The following is a 20418-nucleotide window of genomic DNA, read 5'->3' as shown; positions in this document are numbered from 1 at the left end:
TCTCCATGTATAATACATAAGGGGGGATATGATCTCCGTGTATAATACATAAGGGGGGGTATGATCTCCATGTATAATACATAAGGGGGGTATGATCTCAATGTATAATACATAAGGGGGGATATGATCTCCATGTATAATACATAAGGGGGGATATGATCTCCATGTATAATACATAAGGGGGGATATGATCTCCATGTATAATACATAAGGGGGATATGATCTCCATGTATAATACATAAGGGGGGATATGATCTCCATGTATAATACATAAGGGGGGATATGATCTCCATGTATAATACATAAGGGGGGATATGATCTCCATGTATAATACATAAGGGGGGATATGATCTCCATGTATAATACATAAGGGGGGATATGATCTCCATGTATAATACATAAGGGGGGTATGATCTCCATGTATAATACATAAGGGGGGGTATGATCTCCATGTATAATACATAAGGGGGGATATGATCACCATGTATAATACATAAGGGGGGATATGATCACCATGAATAATACATAAGGGGGGATATGATCTCCATGTATAATACATAAGGGGGGATATGATCTCCATGTATAATACATAAGGGGGGATATGATCTCCATGTATAATACATAAGGGGGATATGATCTCCATGTATAATACATAAGGGGGGATATGATCTCCATGTATAATACATAAGGGGGATATGATCTCCATGTGTAATACATAAGGGGGGATATGATCTCCATGTATAATACATAAGGGGGGATATGATCTCCATTTATAATACATAAGGGGGGATATGATCTCCATGTATAATACATAAGGGGGGATATGATCTCCATGTATAATACATAAGGGGGGGATATGATCTCCATGTATAATACATAAGGGGGATATGATCTCCATGTGTAATACATAAGGGAGGATATGATCTCCATGTATAATACATAAGGGGGATATGATCTCCATGTGTAATACATAAGGGGGGATATGATCTCCATGTATAATACATAAGGGGGGATATGATCTCCATTTATAATACATAAGGGGGATATGATCTCCATGTATAATACATAAGGGGGGATATGATCTCCATGTATAATACATAAGGGGGGGATATGATCTCCATGTATAAATACATCAGTGGTTCATATAGTGAACTGGGTGTAGTTATTCTCCCTGAGGTCATCACAGAGGACAAGGGGACACTCTTTACGTCTGGTGGAAAAGAAATTTAATCTTTAAACACGGAAAGGTTTCTTCACAGTGAGAGCTGTGAAAATGTGAAATAGACTCCCTCAAGAGTTGGTTGTGGCCAGCTCAGTGGGTTGCTGTAGGAAAGTCCTGGATTCTTTCTTGGATACACAGAATATAACTGGATATAACATTTTTTAGGTAAAGTTGATCCAGGGAATATCAAATTGCCTCTCGGGGGATCAGGAAGGAATTTTTTCCCCTGCAGGAGCAAATTGGGTTGTGCTTTGCTGGGTTTTTTTTGCCTTCCTCTGGATCAATAGTGGGTGTAGGATTATAACTTTTTTATTTTTTATGGTTGAACTGGGTGGACTTTTGTCTTTTTTCAGCCAGACTAACTATGTAACTATGTTTGTGCTGGAGATGGAATCTCACTAGGGAAAGACTTATTTGTGTGCTTGGGGAGCAATTTTACTGGGAAAGATCAATGTGTGTGCTAGGGGGTGGGATCTCACTGGGGAAGGCCATTGTGTGTGCTGGAGGTGAAATCTCACTGGGGAAGGCCATTGTGTGTGCTGGAGGTGAAATCTCACTGGGGAAAAACCATTGTGTGTGCTGGAGGTGGGATCTCACTGGGGAAGACCAGTGTGTGTGCTGGAGGTGGGATCTCACTGGGGAAGACCAGTGTGTGTGCTGGAGGTGGGATCTCACTGGGGAAGGCCATTGTGTGTGCTGGAGGTGGGATCTCACTGGGGAAGGCCATTGTGTGTGCTGGAGGTGGGATCTCACTGGGGAAGACCAGTGTGTGTGCTGGAGGTGGGATCTCACTGGGGAAGGCCATTGTGTGTGCTGGAGGTGGGATCTCACTGGGGAAGACCAGTGTGTGTGCTGGAGGTGGGATCTCACTGGGGAAGACCAGTGTGTGTGCTGGAGGTGGGATCTCACTGGGGAAGACCAGTGTGTGTGCTGGAGGTGGGATCTCACTGGGGAAGGCCAGTGTGTGTGCTGGAGGTGGGATCTCACTGGAGAAGACCAGTGTGTGTGCTGGAGGTGGGATCTCACTGGGGAAGACCAATGTGTTTGTACTGGAGGTGGGATCTCACTGGGGAAGACCAATGTGTTTGTACTGGAGGTGTAATATCACTTCTGCAGCATGCGCTGTTCATCTAAATTCAAGACTGGGGCAGAATCCACCAGGGACACACAGCAAAGTAATAGAACATACATTTTATATACTGTAATTAATGTAGTACTAAATGCTAAACATTTCTACCTTTCCTGCATTATTAGAATTAGTGTAAAATATCCCAGTACTAGTGACACCATTCATCCCCATATACATACCTGGTGTCTCTCTTACACCTGTTGGGTCCTCCAAGAGTCTCACTGCTCCCCAAAATTCCTGGATGCAGATGGAAGAGGTGACTGTCAAGACCTGGGTGGAGGGAGAAGGGGCTTGGTTTGTCAGGTGCTGTGTGTTCAATGGAAACACACAGCCCCAGCTGGGAGACCATACGCACAGGTGTCTCTTTAGAAGTAGCTACTTAAGTGAGACACCTGCAAACAGGAGCAGGGTGCAGCGGCTGTGGGACCAGCCACCTAAGGAAAAATACAAACATACAAAGGAAGCAGACTATACATAATGGATTACCTTGAATGACATTTACAAAAAAGTTAGGATCTAGTATTACTTTATGGAAGGATATGTACATTTGTTCTCAAAATACAGTACAGAGTTCACTTTTCACACTGTGTATATGATGGACGTGTCATGTGTTCTTGTACTCACCTACACACGCAACAGTGGGAGGAGTCCATTCCAGGGAGGCATGGGGGTTGTTACAAGTCATTGATCTAGACGTCGGATAATATCCAGATTTACACTGTATTGTTATACTGTCTCCCTTCTTATAATACTCGTATATGTAGCAACTGTCCACATGGTCTATGGTGGGCTTCTTACACTGAGCTTTGGAAGGAGATAAAAGCAGATGATTATACATGATATACAGTGTGAGGAGTTAAGTGATTGTGTGTGATGGGACGGATCCATTGATGGGAACTTTCAGTGGTATATGGACCAAGGTCCCATCACCTGCCCCCTCCTATGACATGTATGTTATTGAAGTGAACATCGTATTTATATATCCATCAGGTACCTTAGAAAATCCTTGAAATTGTATTTTATTTTCATTGCAGATGATTCAGACTGAGCATTTTACCTTATTTTCCCAGTTTTCTTTGTCACAGTTTAACTTAACCAAGTTCTCTGTATTTTCAGTGACGTCACTCTGGGGTATGGTATGAAGAGTAGTGATGATCATAGAGGCCCAGGTTTGATTCAGGAGCAGGGGCGGACTGACCATTTGGAAACTCAGGCACTGCCCGAGGGCCCGGGGTCAGTAGGGGGCCCCATGAGATGCCCCTGGTACCTTTTTCATAGGCTTTTTTGAGTTTGGGCAAGGACACAGGGGCCCCATGATCCCCTATTGCCCGGGGGGGCCCATGAGTTGTCAGTCCACCCCTATTCAGAAGCTGTGTTGTGAGCCATGCTGAAAACCTGATAAACCCAAACTTTGATGCAAACCCTACAAAGTAAATGGAGGGCAACTTCTGCTATGAAGTTAAGGATCTCACTGGAGAAAGACCAATGTGTGTGCTGGAGGTTGCATCTCTCTGAGGAAAGACATATTTGTGGGTTCTGGAGGTGAGATCTCACTGGGGGAAGACCAATGTGTGTCCTGGAGGTGGGTTCTCACTGGGGGAAGACCAATGTGTGTACTGGAGGTAGAATATCATTTGGGAAAGACCTATGTGTATGCTGGAGGTGGTATCTTACTAGAGAATGGACAATGTGTGTGCTGGAGGTGGGATCTCACTGGAGAATGACCAACGTGTGCGCTGGAGATGGGATCTCACTGGGGAAAGTCCAAGGTGTACTTTGGTGATGGGATCTCACTGGAAAAAGACTTGTGTGTGCTGGAGGTGGGATCTCATGGGGGAAAGACCTATATGTATGCTGCAGGTGGTATCTCACTGGGAAAAAAACCTAACTGTGTGTTCTGGGGATGGGATCTCACTGCGAAAATACCTAACTGTGTGTGCTGGGATGGGCTCTTACTGGGAAAAGACCAATGAGTATACTAGAATTAGGATTTTTCTGGGGAAAGACCAATGTGTGTTTTGGAAGTGGGATCTCACTAGTGAAAGACCAATGTGTGTTTAGGAAGTGGAATCTCACAGGAGAAAGACCAGTGTGTGTTCTGGAGGTGGGATCTCACTGGAGAAAGACCAGTGTTTGTGCTATAGGTGGGATCTCACTGGAGGAAGACCAATGCGTGTGCTACAGGTGGGATCTCACTGGAGGAAGATCAATGTGTGTGCTGGAGGTGGGATCTAACTGGAGAAAGACCAATGTGTGTTTAGGAAGTGGGATCTCAACTGGAGAAAGACCAATATGTGTTCTGGAGGTGGGATCTCACTGGAGAAAGACCAGTGTTTGTGCTATAGGTGGGATCTCACTGGAGGAAGATCAATGCATGTGCTACAGGTGGGATCTCACTGGAGAAAGACCAATGTGTGTGCCGGAGGTGGGATCTCACTGGAGAAAGACCAATGTGTGTGCTGGAGGTGGGATCTCACTGGGGCAAGACTAATGTATATTTTGGGGATGGGATCTCACTGAGAGAAGACAAATGTATATTTTGGGGTGGGATCTCACTGGAGAAAGGATAATGGGTGTGTTGGAGGAGGAATCAAACTATAGCAAGACCATTTTTATAGTAGTAGAGAGCAGGATAAGTACACATTTTCCTTAAAAGAAATAAAAAAAGTTAGGCTTTATATGACTTTAAGGAAGTCCATTTCTTCTGAATATATTGTTCATAGTTCAGTTCTCATACCGAATATATAATGTAAGTGTCCTATGCTCACCTATACAGGTAACAGTGGGAGGAGTCCACTCCTGGGAGGTGTGGGGGTTGACACATGTCATTATTTTAGATGTTCGATAATATCCAGATTTACATTGTACTTCTATCGATTCTCCCTTAACATAATTCTTCTTGTTTATATAGAAACTGGACATATTTCCAATGGTTGGCTTTCTACAGTAACCTATAAAACAACAAGATAAAACCATATCATTGTACATTATATACTGTGTGAGGAGTAAAGTGATTGTGTGTGATGGGACGGATCCATTGATGGGACCTTTCAGTGGCCTATGGACCATGGTCTGACGTCCTTATTATGGGATGTTCCTGGGATCTGTCTGCAGTATTCTATGAAGACAATTACTAGAACATTCATCAGGATGCTATCTGTATGGAGCAGATTATGGAGGAGTCCTGGTATTGTGGGATGCCATGACCTGCCCCCTCCTGTGACATGTAGATTATTGAAGTGAACATTTTATTTATATTTCCATCAGGTGTCATAGACTATCATTGAAATATGATTTTATTTTTATTGAAGATGATACAGACTGAGTGTTTCTCCTTAAGCTCTCTGTATTTTCAGTGAATTTACTCTGGGGTATAATAGAATCTCAATTGCCATGGACTCCCTGGGGGGCATCCTTCTGCTATGTCTCCCCCCTGTCCCTTTTTTCTTATCTTTCTTCTATCCCATCTTTCTCCCCCTTTTCTTTTTTGTTGCATTTTTCCACTGTCAGTCGCCAACATGGCGGACCAACCTATCGCCTCATGGTTTTCCTGGGGTGCTTAATTTAATTTGTGACATTTTCGCTACCCCCGGGAAGGCCTAATGTTAAATATTGTATGGGAGGGTTCTCATGATAGCCCCCCTGTACTTTGGCCTGGCCCTCTGGCCCATATTACCTACAGTGTACACTGTATTTGTTGAGTTGTATGAATCATTGGGCTTCCGTATTGCCTCTTCCCTAGGTATTTGATTGCTGGAACTCATCTCCTTAGTGGAATGTATAATTATATTGGCACCCTGACTTTATCACTTTCTTGGTTGTGGATTATAATGGGCCTATTTGATTGTGGCGTGGATGACCTCGTCCTATGCTACCTACCACTGTTAGCCCTGATGTCTGTTAACTGTTCTCTTTTTTATGCAAAACGTTTTACTCACTAAAAATATTGTAAAAGGAGACTAGTGATGATCATAGAGGCGCCGGTTTGATTCAGGAGCTGTTTTGCAAATCGTGTTGAAAACCTGGTAAACCAAAACTTTGTTGTGAACACTAATAAAGTCTATGGAGAGCAAATCCTGCTATTACTGTATATTCCGGCAATTTGTAGGACTAACCAGTAAGTTACAACAGGCATGGGAAATCAGGCACTGCCATGGGGGCATGTGCAAAAGACAGATTTTATTTTTTTAAAAAACTGTACAGTAAGGACAGGGTCCTTTGAAGGCAACATTGAAAATACTCAAACCCTTTAAACTAAAGTCTTGGGGGTTGCCTTACAGCTGTACACGGCGTTACAGAACAGTAGCATGTTCAGGAACAGTCTCAGCGACAGCATGCGCTGGCAGTGCAAATTTGGCTGTGGAAATGATTTTTTTCTTGGGCAGTTAACTTGGCTTATTTACAATAGAAGCCCCGCAATGTGATTCCACTAAACAAAAAAAAAAACTTTTTTTAGATTGTTTTACCAGCGACATGTTTCTTTTTATCAAGTATTAGGTGATCTGTTGCTGCTCCCTGCCTGCAGGCCCTTCTCTGGGTGTTCCTGAGCTGCCCTATCCTCTGGTCACCCCACTCTCGTCCTGTATGTCATTCAAACATTCCCATTGCAGCAAGTCTTCAGCAGACTCTCTTCATGTATAACATGTAGCACCCTTCTAAATAGGTTCGAGGATTAGTTAGATTTAGTGTTGGCTCACTGTGTTCATTGGAGCTGGGTGTGTTTTTGTTAGGTAAATTTAGCTCACCTCACTGTAACCAGTGTGGCTGCAAATTGTCTGTTAGGTAAATCTAGCTGTGCCCACTGTATCCAGTGCAGTTGATTAATGAGGTCACTTTAGTGTTCTCAGCCACTCCTAGCCTGATAGTTCTCTCTGCTTTCAGAGATTTGTAGAATTATCTAGAACATACACTCACCAGCCACTTGATTAGGTCCACCTTGCTAGTGCCAAGAAAATCTCCACCACACCATGACACCACCACCAGCCTGAACCATTGATACAAGGCAGGATGGATCCACCACACCATGACACCACCAGCCTTAACCATTGATACAAGGCAGGATGGATCCACCACACCATGACACCACCAGCCTTAACCATTGATACAAGGCAGGATGGATCCACCACACCATGACACCACCACCACCAGCCTGAACCGTTGATACAAGGCAGGATGGATCCACCACACCATGACACCACCAACCTGAACCATTGATACAAGGCAGGACAGATCCACCACACCATAACACCACCACCACCAGCCTGAACCGTTGATACAAGGCAGGATGGATCCACCACACCATGACACCACCAACCTGAACCATTGATACAAGGCAGGATGGATCCACCACACCATGACACCACCAACCTGAACCATTGATACAAGGCAGGATGGATCCATGCTTTCATGATGTTAAGCCAACTTTTGACCCTATCATCTGAATGTCACAGCAACCAGTCTGCCCAAACTCCCTTGACCTCTGACGTCAACAAGGCATTTTCCTCCACACTGAATGAAGAAAGAACAAACAGAGGGTGCACGGGCCTAGTGCATTACCATAAAAAATGTTTAATAAGAAATAAAAGTAGGTGTTGTACTTACAAACGACAGTAAAGTCAAAGGCACGTCATAAAAGAACAGCTTGGTCAACACTGTGCTACGTGACAGTCCGCAATAAGGAGTGTAGACATCCATTAGTCTGACACGTTTTGAGGACTTGCCTCTTCCTCAGGGCTGAGGTAATGTACTAGGCCTTTGAGCCTTCTGTTTGTTCTTTCTTCATTCAGTATATTCGGATTTCCCTGGTCTTTTGAGGGCAGCAAGGTGTGCATATTCCAGGACATTCATGATGTGGTTCTAGCCTACATTGAGTCCATCCCCAAGAGCAGGAGCATTTGTGTTTATTTTTCTCCACACAAGTGCCGCTCACTGGATATTTTCTCTTTTTCAGACCATTCTCTGTAAACCCTAGAGATGTTTGTGTGTGAAAATCCCAGATCAGCAGTTTTTGAAATCCTCAGACCAGCCTGCCTGGCACGAACAACCATGCCACATCCAAAGTCAGCACTTCAGCAAGTCATCTTCACCACATCTACATGCCTAAATGCATTGAGTTGCTGCCATGTGATTGGCTGATTACCAATTTGTGTTACCAACCAATTGAACAGGCGGACCTAATAAGGTAGCTGGTGAGTGTATGTTTGGAGCTATGCAGATGGCAATATGAATAAATATGCAATGTTGGCCAATATCAAAGAGCAGGGATCTGAAGGCTTCTGGATAATTGAATGAATACTCTAAGAGATTTGGCTTCTGGGTCTTTTCCTGCAGAAGATCAGTCCAGCTGCCCTTTAAGACAACGCTGCCATGTGCTTGCCGGCAGATATAGAGAGCTGACTGAGGGGTTGTCTGCTGAAGATCTAGTCTGGTGTCGCTAGAGAAAGCTGTTGCATGGATTTTGGAAGGAGGCAACCAACTCGCCAAGGACATTTTGTGAGTACAGACTGCTGTGAGAGATCTTAGAGACTTTTGGGCTGCTGACTCCCCTCTTGTGCTAGACCAGGGGTGTAAAACTCAATTTCATCATAGGCCGCATCAGTATTATGGTTGTCCTCAAAGGGCCAATTGTATCTGTAAGACTACATGACTATAGCACCCCACCCCCCTTACATCGGATGTTGGGGTCCTTCTCATGTGGCTTTGAGGACAACATTGAATAAACACAAATCCTTTAAGGGGGCGCCTTAAAGCTGCACACGGTGTTACAGAACAGTCCGATTTTCAGGGACAGTCAGCGACAGCATGCACAGAGGAACTGATTATTTTCTTCTACAATTATCTTGGGTTACATACAGCAGAAGCGCCCCAATCTAAATTAATTCATTTTTTTTCAATTCAAAACATTTTTGGGTGGTTTTAGCAGCAACGTGTATTTTTCCATCAAGCAGTTATTTACACTTTTAGAGAAGCCAGGGAAGACTCCATGGGAAGATCATAGATGATATCAGCATTAGGTGTGATGTATAATCACATCCCCCCCCATGGGGTTCGCTGATATCGGTTCTGATTACAATGATAGATGGAGATTGAGTTGGACAGCATCCAGTATTCCCATGTTCACTATACAAAGTGTATCTAATATACAGGGCTATGTATGTAATAAGGCCGTACAGACAGGAATGAGGTGTAGAGGGCAATGCACCAATCAGGTTTTATGTTACATCAGTTTAGATGAGTCACACCAAAGAGAGGTGGCTGCTGATTGGTTGGTCTGGGTTCCTGTAGTCTGTATATTGAGGTTTACTACTCACCTATACATTGTGGAGGATTATCCCACCCAATGGAGGTTCCATGATCCACACATTGTACAGAGGGGTAGGAAGAGTGATATCCAACTGAACAATTTATTTTTACTGTCTCCCCAATATTATAAAATATCTTCTCTGGATCCATTTTCAGGATTGTCTCCTCCGGCTTCCTACACATAGCTGTAAAGAGAAGAATGGGAAAAATACTATTTATTTTCTTTTCATGCAAAATGCGTGTATTTGTAGGGCGATCAGTAGGGATGAATGACCTGACAATGTACGTATCTGTAGGAGGATCAGTAGGGATGAATGACCCGACAATGTATGTATCTGTAGGGTGATCAGTAGGGATGAATGACCCGACAATGTATGTATCTGTAGGAGGATCAGTAGGGATGAATGACCTGACAATGTATGTATCTGTAGGGTGATCAGTAGGGATTAATGACCCGACAATGTATGTATCTGTAGAAGGATCAGTAGGGATGAATGACCTGACAATGTATGTATCTGTAGGAGGATCAGTAGGGATGAATGACCTGACAATGTATGTATCTGTAGGAGGATCAGTAGGGATGAATGACCTGACAATGTATGTATCTGTAGGAGGATCAGTAGGGATGAATGACCTGACAATGTATGTATCTGTAAGGTGATCAGTAGGGATGAATGACCTGACAATGTATGTATCTGTAGGAGGATCAGTAGGGATGAATGACCTGACAATGTACGTATCTGTAGGAGGATCAATAGGGATGAATGACCTGACAATGTACGTATCTGTAGGGTGATCAGTAGGGATGAATGACCTGACAATGTATGTATCTGTAGGGTGATCAGTAGGGATAAATGACCTGACAATGTACGTATCTGTAGGAGGATCAGTAGGGATGAATGACCTGACAATGTACGTATCTGTAGGAGGATCAGTAGGGATGAATGACCTGACAATGTATGTATCTGTAGGGTGATCAGTAGGGATAAATGACCTGACAATGTATATGTCACGTACCTGATGGGAGACTGAAATGACGAGGTCGGTCTCACTTGTGTCACCAGCCCTGACCCCACTGGAGTTGGAACAGAGGGAGTCTAGGACCCAGGGGAACAAGAGCACCAGTAGTTGTTTGCAGCTCTTGTAGATGATGACTCTGGAAGACCGATGATCTTCTGATTCAGGCACAGTAGTAACAAGCAGAGCATGTTTTGTAGATTGCCAGGCGTGCACCAGAGCAAGGCAGGTAGTGAGGGTGAGAGACAGGAGCAGTGTCATGGAATAGCCAGAGTCATCAACAGTTGGGCAGCAAGGTACAGAACCAGAAGGAAAGCCAAGGTCAGGAACCAGTATCAATCAGGAGAGCAATCAGAGTCAGATGAGGAACAAGCCGGGTCAGCAACAAAGGAATCACACAGGAACAAGCAGGACACGGGGGAGCTGAAGACCAGTCAGCACTGAACATGAGCAGAGACACTCCTTAAACAGGCCGTCTGGCGCCAATCTTCGCCGTGCGTGTGAGTGATCGCGCATTTCCGATCACGATTTGTCTTGCCGGAAATCCCTTACAGTATATCTGTAGGGTGATCAGTAGGGATGAATGACCTGACAATGTATGTATCTGTAGGGTGATCAGTAGGGATGAATGACCTGACAATGTATGTATCTGTAGGGTGATCAGTAGGGATGAATGACCTGACAATGTATGTATCTGTAGGAGGATCAGTAGGGATGAATGACCTGACAATGTATGTATCTGTAGGGTGATCAGTAGGGACGAATGACCCGACAATGTATGTATCTGTAGGGTGATCAGTAGGGATGAATGACCTGACAATGTATGTATCTGTAGGAGGATCAGTAGGGATGAATGACCTGACAATGTATGTATCTGTAGGGTGATCAGTAGGGATGAATGACCTGACAATGTATCTATCTGTAGGAGGATCAGTAGGGATGAATGACCTGACAATGTATCTATCTGTAGGAGGATCAGTAGGGATGAATGACCTGACAATGTACGTATCTGTAGGGTGATCAGTGGGGATGAATGACCTGACAATGTACGTATCTGTAGGGTGATCAGTAGGAATCAATGACCTGACAATGTATGTATCTGTAGGGTGATCAGTAGGGATGAATGACCCGACAATGTATGTATCTGTAAGAGGATGGACTTGAGGAGGAACTCCATTATTTTATTTTCTATTCTTTTATTTTATAATTCTATTCTATTTTGTTCTATTCTGTTTTTTTCTATTCTATTCTTTTCTATTTCATTCCTTTATATTCTATTCAGTTTTATTCTATTGTATTCCTTTTATATTCTATTTATATTCTTATTCTATTCTATTTCAGAAGATGGCTATTTTCTAACACTAATATATATCAGCAGTAGTCAGCAATAAGTTTAAATTTGTTTTAAAATTCGACTCAGATTCAGAAAATTTGTTATTTAGGACAACATTTTATTTTATTCTTTTTGATTTGTTTAAATTTGTTATTATTGTTGTGATAGGAGTCACTCTGGGTGGGGGGCCCATGGAACACAGCTCACTTTGGAGGAGTGGGGAGACCCCTGTCTCAGCTCCCCATATGCCTCTTATGTGTAAGTCACCCTGTGCCTGTTAGGGGTGCAGGGTGATCTGTCCTAGTATTGTGTAGACATGTATAGGCGGGGGGGTTGTTAATTGTTTAATGCCATGTGGTTGTCCCATTGTTCTATTGTGTGTCTTGCATGGGAGCAAGCTAATATGGGATGTGTATGTATGTGTATTGGCTTGGTGAGGGGTGTCTGCTGATGTGTCTCTTGTTGCTCGATGTGGTTTGCCCCACCCTGTGTCATTATGCAGGGAGGGGGGAATTGTTCCCTTGAATGTATATATCTTGTATCTGTGTTAAAATAAAGTAGTCTGTGTCCCGGGCGTGGCGTAAGACCCCAGACTTTCTCACCAAACTCGTGACCGAAGGACTAAGGAATCTAAAACCGCGCTGTCACGTGCGTAACAATGCCCCACCCAGCTGCACCCTGCACAACAATTTTCCAGCTAATGGACCACAGATTGATGTACCAGCAGCCTGAGCAATTGTTACTGGGTCAGGTTAATTACGCAATTAACCCTTCACACTGCCACCACCTCCTTTTTATGCAGAGAAAGAGGAAACTCCGACAATACACTAGGATGGTTGGTTACTCGTCCTGACTTTGGCTTTTTCCTTCTGATCCTGTACCGCGCTGCCCGACTGTTATGACCCTGGCTATCCTACGACTCCACTCCAGTCCTGTGTCCTGGCTGCATACCTGGTTCTGCTGTGCATCTGGCAATCCACTGTACCTGCCTGGTCTATTTCTATAATACACAAATCAGAAGATATCCTGCCTACCAAGGTCATCATCTGCAAGAACCACATGCAAACCTCTGGCGCTCTTGTCCCCCTGGTCCCTAGACTCCCTCTGTTCCAACCTCAGCGGGGTCAGGGCTAGTGACACAAGTGAGGCTGACCTCATCAATTCAGTCTCCTATCAGGTACGTGACACTGGCCCTCTCAGTCGGTGGTGTGACGATGCCACTCGGTGATCTTCCAGTGTCAGTCTCTGTATGCCCATCCTGCAAGGCTGTCTCTGAGCCACTGGGATTGGAGATAGCGGGAACCCCATCATGTTCAAGTTCCCCTGAGTTCTGATCTGCTCGGATATCATACTCCACTAGATCACTAATCAAATCTTCACGATTTTGGCGACCGACGTCAAATCCTCGTGAGGTACATTCCGCATTCAAATCACTTTTGCTCATTTTCTTGAATTCTGCTGCACCAGGCATAATTGCAAGCAAAGATAGAATAGAAGGTAGGATCTCTCTCTCTCTCTCTCTTCCACAAAGGTTACAATCCTTCAGTGCAGAGCCAATTTTTAACACTGCACTGAAGCTCTTAATGCAACTATCCCACGTACGCTGCCAACAATATGTGACGGGCGTGGCATCAGACCTCAGACCTTCTCACCACACTCGTGACCGAAGGACTAGCCAATCTAAAACCGCGCTGTCGTGTGCGTAACAATGCCCCACCCAGCTGCACCCTGCACAACGATTTACCAGCTAATGGACCACAGATCGATGTACCGGCAGCCTGAGCGATTGTAACTGGGTCAGGTTAATTATGCAATTAACCCTTCACACTGCCACCACCTCCGTTTTATGCAGAGAAAGGGGAAACTCCAACAATACACTAGGATGATTGGTTACTCGTCGGTATACCGCTATCTCCACAGACCGGTTATACCGAGGGTTAAACACTCATAGTAGCGCTATTTTTAGAGGCAGGGATTCGTAAATTGCAATTAAGAGCTATAGGAACAGTTCAACACTTTCAGAAAGTAAGATTTATTACCAAAAAGGTTAAAAGGGTGCAGTAAGAATATTTACAGAAAGAAGATGTAACCAATATATATATATATATATATATATTTATAAATAAATATACAGAGCACAGAAAACAGATAACAGAAAGAAGTTTAAAGGGTTAAAGTACTTTCCGATCAGCCTGGGGTTAAGCAGTTTCCAATCCTATGAGCGCAAGGATGCTTTCTGTGTCTTGACTGCTAGTTTTTTCGTTGTTTCAGCACAGGAGACTTTGCTTTCTGTCTGCCAGATGTTAACACAGATGGTCCTCACTTCTCTGACTCCTCATAAAATCTAACTGCTCCTTTGTCCTACACAAAATCAACTGGTATCTTCCTACCACGACAAGCCAATACCTTATTTGGCAAGAGGATTGCTTAAAGGCAGGGACTAGCAAGGTACACTGAGCGCATTCCTGAGGGAGGGGGAGTGAGGAGATACATGAAGCCTTCTTACGACAGGGAGATCCTGTGCCTGCTCTTATATGCACGATCCTACACCTCCCCCTCTCAAGTGACTGCATATTAGTTTAAGAGAAATACCACAATGCAGAAACCTGGAGCAAAATGGAGAACTGCGCCTCTCCCTGTGGGCATGATTGTGACAGTCTGTTTCCTGGTTTCCCTTCAAGAGTGGGGTCTGTGATCTGTGTTCGGAAAGGGAAGCGGGAGTCTAACGGAAATACCCAAGTGCAGTCGGGGTCTGGTTTCGTTACAATTGTAATTTGGAAATTTGGATACTTCCGAGTCTCCCAAAAACTAAAATTTTGTCTGAATCTTGATTGGAAACAAAACAGCTCACACACATCTAGTAGGGCTGGGGTCCTTCTCATGTGGCTTTGAGGACGACATTGAATATACACAAATCCTTTAAACTGCAGGCTTGTGGGACGCCTTAAAGCTGATTGTAAGCTCCAAGGAGCAGGGTCCTCAAATCCCTCTTGTATTGAACTGTATTGTTCCTGTATTGTCTCCCGTTATATTGTAAAACGCTGAGCAAACTGTTAGCACCATAAATCCTGTATTATAATAATAATGATAATAATAATAATAATGTAGATAACCTTTTTTCTGCTGGTTTTAGCAGCAAAGTGTATTTTTCCATCAAGCAGTTATTGAAACTTTGAAGAGAAGTCAGGGAAGTCTCCATGGGAAGATTGTAGATGATATCAGCATTAAGTGTGATGTATAATCACATGGCCCCCCCCCCATGGGGTTCGCTGATATCGGTTCTGATTACAATGATAGATGGAGATTGAGTTGGACAGCATCCAGTATTCCCATGTTCACTATACAAAGTGTATCTAATATACAGGGCTATGTATGTAATAAGGCCGTACAGACAGTAACAGGGGCGGACTGACAACTCATGGGGCCCCCGTGTCCTCGCCCACACTCAAACCACAACCAAAAAAGCCTATGAAAGGTACCAGGGGCATCTCATGGGGCCCCCTACTGACCCTGGGCCCTTGGGCGGTGCCCTAGTGGCTAAATGGTCAGTCCGCCTCTGGACAGTAATGAGGTGTAGAGGGCAATGCACCAATCAGGTTTTAGGTTACATCAGTTTAGATGAGTCACACCAAAGAGAGGTGGCTGCTGATTGGTTGATCTGGGTTCCTGTAGTCTGTATATTGAGGTTTACTACTCACCTTCACATTCTGGAGGATTATCCCACCTAATGGAGGTTCCTCTCTTCACACATCGTACAGAGGGGTAGGGAGGGTGATATCCAACCGGACAAATTACTGTCACTGTATCCCCAATATCATAGAATGTCTTCTCTGGATCCATCTTCAGTATTCTCAAATACGGCCTCCTACACAGAGCTGGAAAGAGATTAGAAGAATGGGACAATAGGAAAAAGCTTTATTTTCTTTTAGAATAAAATGTATGCATCTGTAGGAGGATCAGTAGGGATGAATGACCTGACAATGTATGTATCTGTAGGAGGATCAGTAGGGATGAATGACCTGACAATGTATGTATCTGTAGGGTGATCAGTAGGGATGAATGACCTGACAATGTATGTATCTGTAGGAGGATCAGTAGGGATGAATGACCTGACAATGTATGTATCTGTAGGGTGATCAGTAGGGATGAATGACCTGACAATGTACGTATCTGTAGGGTGATCAGTAGGGATGAATGACCCGACAATGTATGTATCTGTAGGGTGATCAGTAGGGATGAATGACCTGACAATGTACGTATCTGTAGGAGGATCAGTAGGGATGAATGACCTGACAATGTACGTATCTGTAGGATGATCAGTAGGGATGAATGACCTGACAATGTACGTATCTGTAGGAGGATCAGTAGGGATGAATGACCCGACAATGTACGTATCTGTAGAAGGATCAGTAGGGATGAATGACCTGACAATGTATGTATCTGTAGGGTGATCAGTAGGGATGAATGACCCGACAATGTATGTATCTGTAGGGTGATCAGTAGGGATGAATGACCTGACAATGTATGTATCTGTAGGAGGATCAGTAGGGATGAATGACCTGACAATGTATGTATCTGTAGGGTGATCAGTAGGGATGAATGACCTGACAATGTATGTATTTGTAGGGGGATCTGTAGGGATGAATGACCTGACAATGTATGTATCTGTAGGGTGATCAGTAGGGATGAATGACCTGACAATGTATGTATCTGTAGGGTGATCAGTAGGGATGAATGACCTGACAATGTATGTATCTGTAGGGTGATCAGTAGGGATGAATGACCTGACAATGTATGTATCTGTAGGGTGATCAGTAGGGATGAATGACCCGACAATGTATGTATCTGTAGGGTGATCAGTAGGGATGAATGACCTGACAATGTATGTATCTGTAGGAGGATGGAATGGAGGAGGAATTCCATTACTTTGCTTTCTATTCTTTTATTTTATAATTCTATTCTATTTCAGAAGATGGCTATATTCTAACACTAATATCTATCAGCAATAGTCAGCAATATGTTTACATTTCAAATATGTTTCAAATTTGTCTCAAATTCAGATAATTTGATATTTTAGACAAATTTTTATTTCATTCTTTTGTATTTATTTAAATGTATTACTATTGTCATTTTAAATTTGATTTGATCTGAATCTCCCAAAAATCTAAATTTTGTCTGAATTTTGATTGGGAACAAAACGGCTCACACACGTCTAGTAGGGCCGGGGTCCTTCTCATGTGGGTTTGAGGACAACGTTGAATATACACAAATCCTTTAGACTCCAGGCTTGGGGGCGCCTTAAAGCTGCACAGCAGAAGCGCCCCAATCTGATTCATTTCATTTTATTCATTGTATTCAATTCAAAAAAACATTTTTTTTTGTGGTTTTAGCAGCAAGGTGTATTTTTCCATCAAGCAGTTATTGACACTTTGAAGAGAAGTCAGGGAAGTCTCCATGGGAAGATTGTAGATGATATCAGCATTAAGTGTGATGTATAATCACATCGCCCCCCCCATGGGGTTCGCTGATATCGGTTCTGATTACAATGATAGATGGAGATTGAGTTGGACAGCATCCAGTATTCCCATGTTCACTATACAAAGTGTATCTAATATACAGGACTATGTATGTAATAAGGCCGTACAGACAGGAATGAGGTGTAGAGGGCAATGCACCAATCAGGTTTTATGTTACATCAGTTTAGATGAGTCACACCAAAGAGAGGTGGCTGCTGATTGGTTGGTCTGGGTTCCTGTAGTCTGTATATTAAGGTTTACTACTCACCTATACATTGTGGAGGATTATCCCACTCAATGGATGTTCCACTCTTCACACATTGTACAGAGGGGTAGGGATTGTGATATCCAGCCACACAATTTACTGTCACTGTATCCCCAATATCATAAAATGTCTTCTCTGGATCCATCTTCAGTATTGTCAAATATGGCCTCCTACACAGATCTGGAAAGTAATTATAAGAATGGGACAATGAGAAAAAGACTTTTTATTTTCTTTAAGCACAAAATGTAAGTATCTGCAGGAGGATCAGTAGGGATGAATGACCCGACAATGTAGGTATCTGTAGGGTGATCAGTAGGGATGAATGACCTGACAATGTATGTATCTGTAGGGTGATCAGTAGGGATGAATGACCTGACAATGTATGTATCTGTAGGGTGATCAGTAGGGATGAATGACCCGACAATGTATGTATCTGTAGGGTGATCAGTAGGGACGAATGACCTGACAATGTAAGTATCTGTAGGGTGATCAGTAGGGATGAATGACCTGACAATGTACATATCTGTAGGAGGATCAGTAGGGATGAATGACCTGACAATGTACATATCTGTAGGAGGATCAGTAGGGATGAATGACCTGACAATGTATGTATCTGTAGGGTGATCAGTAGGGATGAATGACCCGACAATGTATGTATCTGTAGGAGGATCAGTAGGGATGAATGACCTGACAATGTACGTATCTGTAGGGTGATCAGTAGGGATGAATGACCTGACAATGTATGTATCTGTAGGGTGATCAGTAGGGATGAATGACCTGACAATGTGTATATCTGTAGGGTGATCAGTAGGGATGAATGACCCGACAATGTAGGTATCTGTAGGGTGATCAGTAGGGATGAATGACCTGACAATGTATGTATCTGTAGGGTGATCAGTAGGGATGAATGACCTGACAATGTATGTATCTGTAGGGTGATCAGTAGGGATGAATGACCTGACAATGTATGTATCTGTAGGGTGATCAGTAGGGATGAATGACCTGACAATGTATGTATCTGTAGGGTGATCAGTAGGGATGAATGACCTGACAATGTACGTATCTGTAGGGTGATCAGTAGGGATGAATGACCTGACAATGTACGTATCTGTAGGGTGATCAGTAGGGATGAATGACCTGACAATGTATGTATCTGTAGGGTGATCAGTAGGGATGAATGACCTGACAATGTACGTATCTGTAGGAGGATCAGTAGGGATGAATGACCTGACAATGTCTGCATGTGTAGAATAGAATTGAGGAGGAATTCCATTACGCTATTTTCCATATTTTATAATTCTATTCTTTTTTGTTCTATTCTATTTTTTTCTTTTCTATTCCATTCCTTTATTTTTTATTTTTTTTCCTCTATTCTATTTTATTCCTTTTATATTTTACTCTGTTTCAGAAGATTGCTATATTCTAACACTAATTCCTATCAGTAATAGTCAGCAATATGTTTACATTTCAAATTCGACTAAAATTTAGATAATTTATTTTGGAAAAAAAATGTTTTTTCATTCTTTTGCATTTGTTTAAATTCGTTACTAATGTAATTTGGAAATTTGGATACATCTGAATCTCCCAATTATGAAAACTTTGTCTGAATTTTATTTGGGAACAAAACAGCTCACACACGTCTAGTAGGGTCAGGGTCCTTCTCATGTGGCTTTGATGACAACATTGAATACACACAAATCCTTTAGAATACAGGCTTGGGGGGCTGCTGATTGGTTGATCTGGGTTCCTGTAGTCTGTATATTGAGGTTTACTACTCACCTTTACAATGTGGAGGATGATCCCACCTAATGGATATTCCACTCCTCACACATTGTATGGTGGGGTAGGGATTTTGATATCCAGCCGGACAATTTACTGTCACTGTATCCCCAATATCATAGAATGTCTTCTCTGGATCCATCTTCGCCTTTGTCCAATCTGGCTTCCTACACAGATCTGTAAAGAGATTAGAAGGAGGGGACAATGGGGAAAAGACTGTTTATTTCCTTTTTTTTTAATCAATAAAGATTTTTATTTAACTTTTTCATTATTAAAACAAAGTCCAGGTGTGCAAAGACAAGGATCGGAAAACAGATGTACAAAAACTGGCCAGCTCAGCATAGGAAGAGGAATCTTAACCCTTCCCAGCAAAGATTGAACACGTAGAAAGGGCATCGCACCAATGATGTAAGTATTCCAAATTACCATTCTGAGAAAAGGCCATTATTCAGAAAGCCTAGCAAGAATCTACTCAGAAATACCTGTAGAAAACGAGAATGGAAAAGAAGTCTGCGCCTCTCCCCGGTCCCCATCTCAAAAGAGGGCTGCATGTGAGTGCCACAGTTCCCAAACTTGGTTGTGTTTCTCTAAATCGTCCCGAAGGCGAGCAGTTAACATTTCCATAAACTCCGCATCTCTGATACGAGTATACAATGGTCCTTGGGACGGGGGTGAAGTCTTTATCCAGTTAAGAGCAATCAAACATCGAGCTGCTGTCAAAATATGCCTCAGTCATTTTTCATGTGGTGTGGAAATGTTTTTAGGCAACAGAATCAGCAAAAACATTTTAGGAGTGAAAGGAAAGGTGGAGTCCCATAGTCGTTGAATCATGTGATGAACTGCTCTCCGGTAGGG

General features: G+C 43.0%; 1 protein-coding gene across 1 annotated transcript in view; it reads right to left on the bottom strand.

Moving 5' to 3' along the window:
• The window catches only part of LOC149431446 (uncharacterized), an 86994-nt gene extending 69062 nt beyond the window's left edge, over window positions 1-17932 (bottom strand). The window contains exons 1-4 of the mRNA XM_089665595.1: window positions 17788-17932; window positions 9662-9838; window positions 5120-5302; window positions 2976-3155 (exon numbers count right to left, since the gene is read on the bottom strand). Of these exons, the coding sequence (XP_089521721.1) occupies window positions 2976-3155; window positions 5120-5302; window positions 9662-9838; window positions 17788-17929 (682 nt within the window). The 5' untranslated portion in view covers window positions 17930-17932. The remainder of the gene's footprint in view (window positions 1-2975; window positions 3156-5119; window positions 5303-9661; window positions 9839-17787) is intronic.
• Between the last annotated feature and the right edge of the window lie 2486 nt (window positions 17933-20418).

The sequence above is a fragment of the Staurois parvus genome, unplaced genomic scaffold (assembly GCF_062004578.1).
Source record: "Staurois parvus isolate SC_StPar_1 unplaced genomic scaffold, SC_StPar_1.0 ptg002258l, whole genome shotgun sequence".
Taxonomy (NCBI): domain Eukaryota; kingdom Metazoa; phylum Chordata; class Amphibia; order Anura; family Ranidae; genus Staurois; species Staurois parvus.
This window is presented reverse-complemented; position numbering and strand designations above follow the sequence as displayed.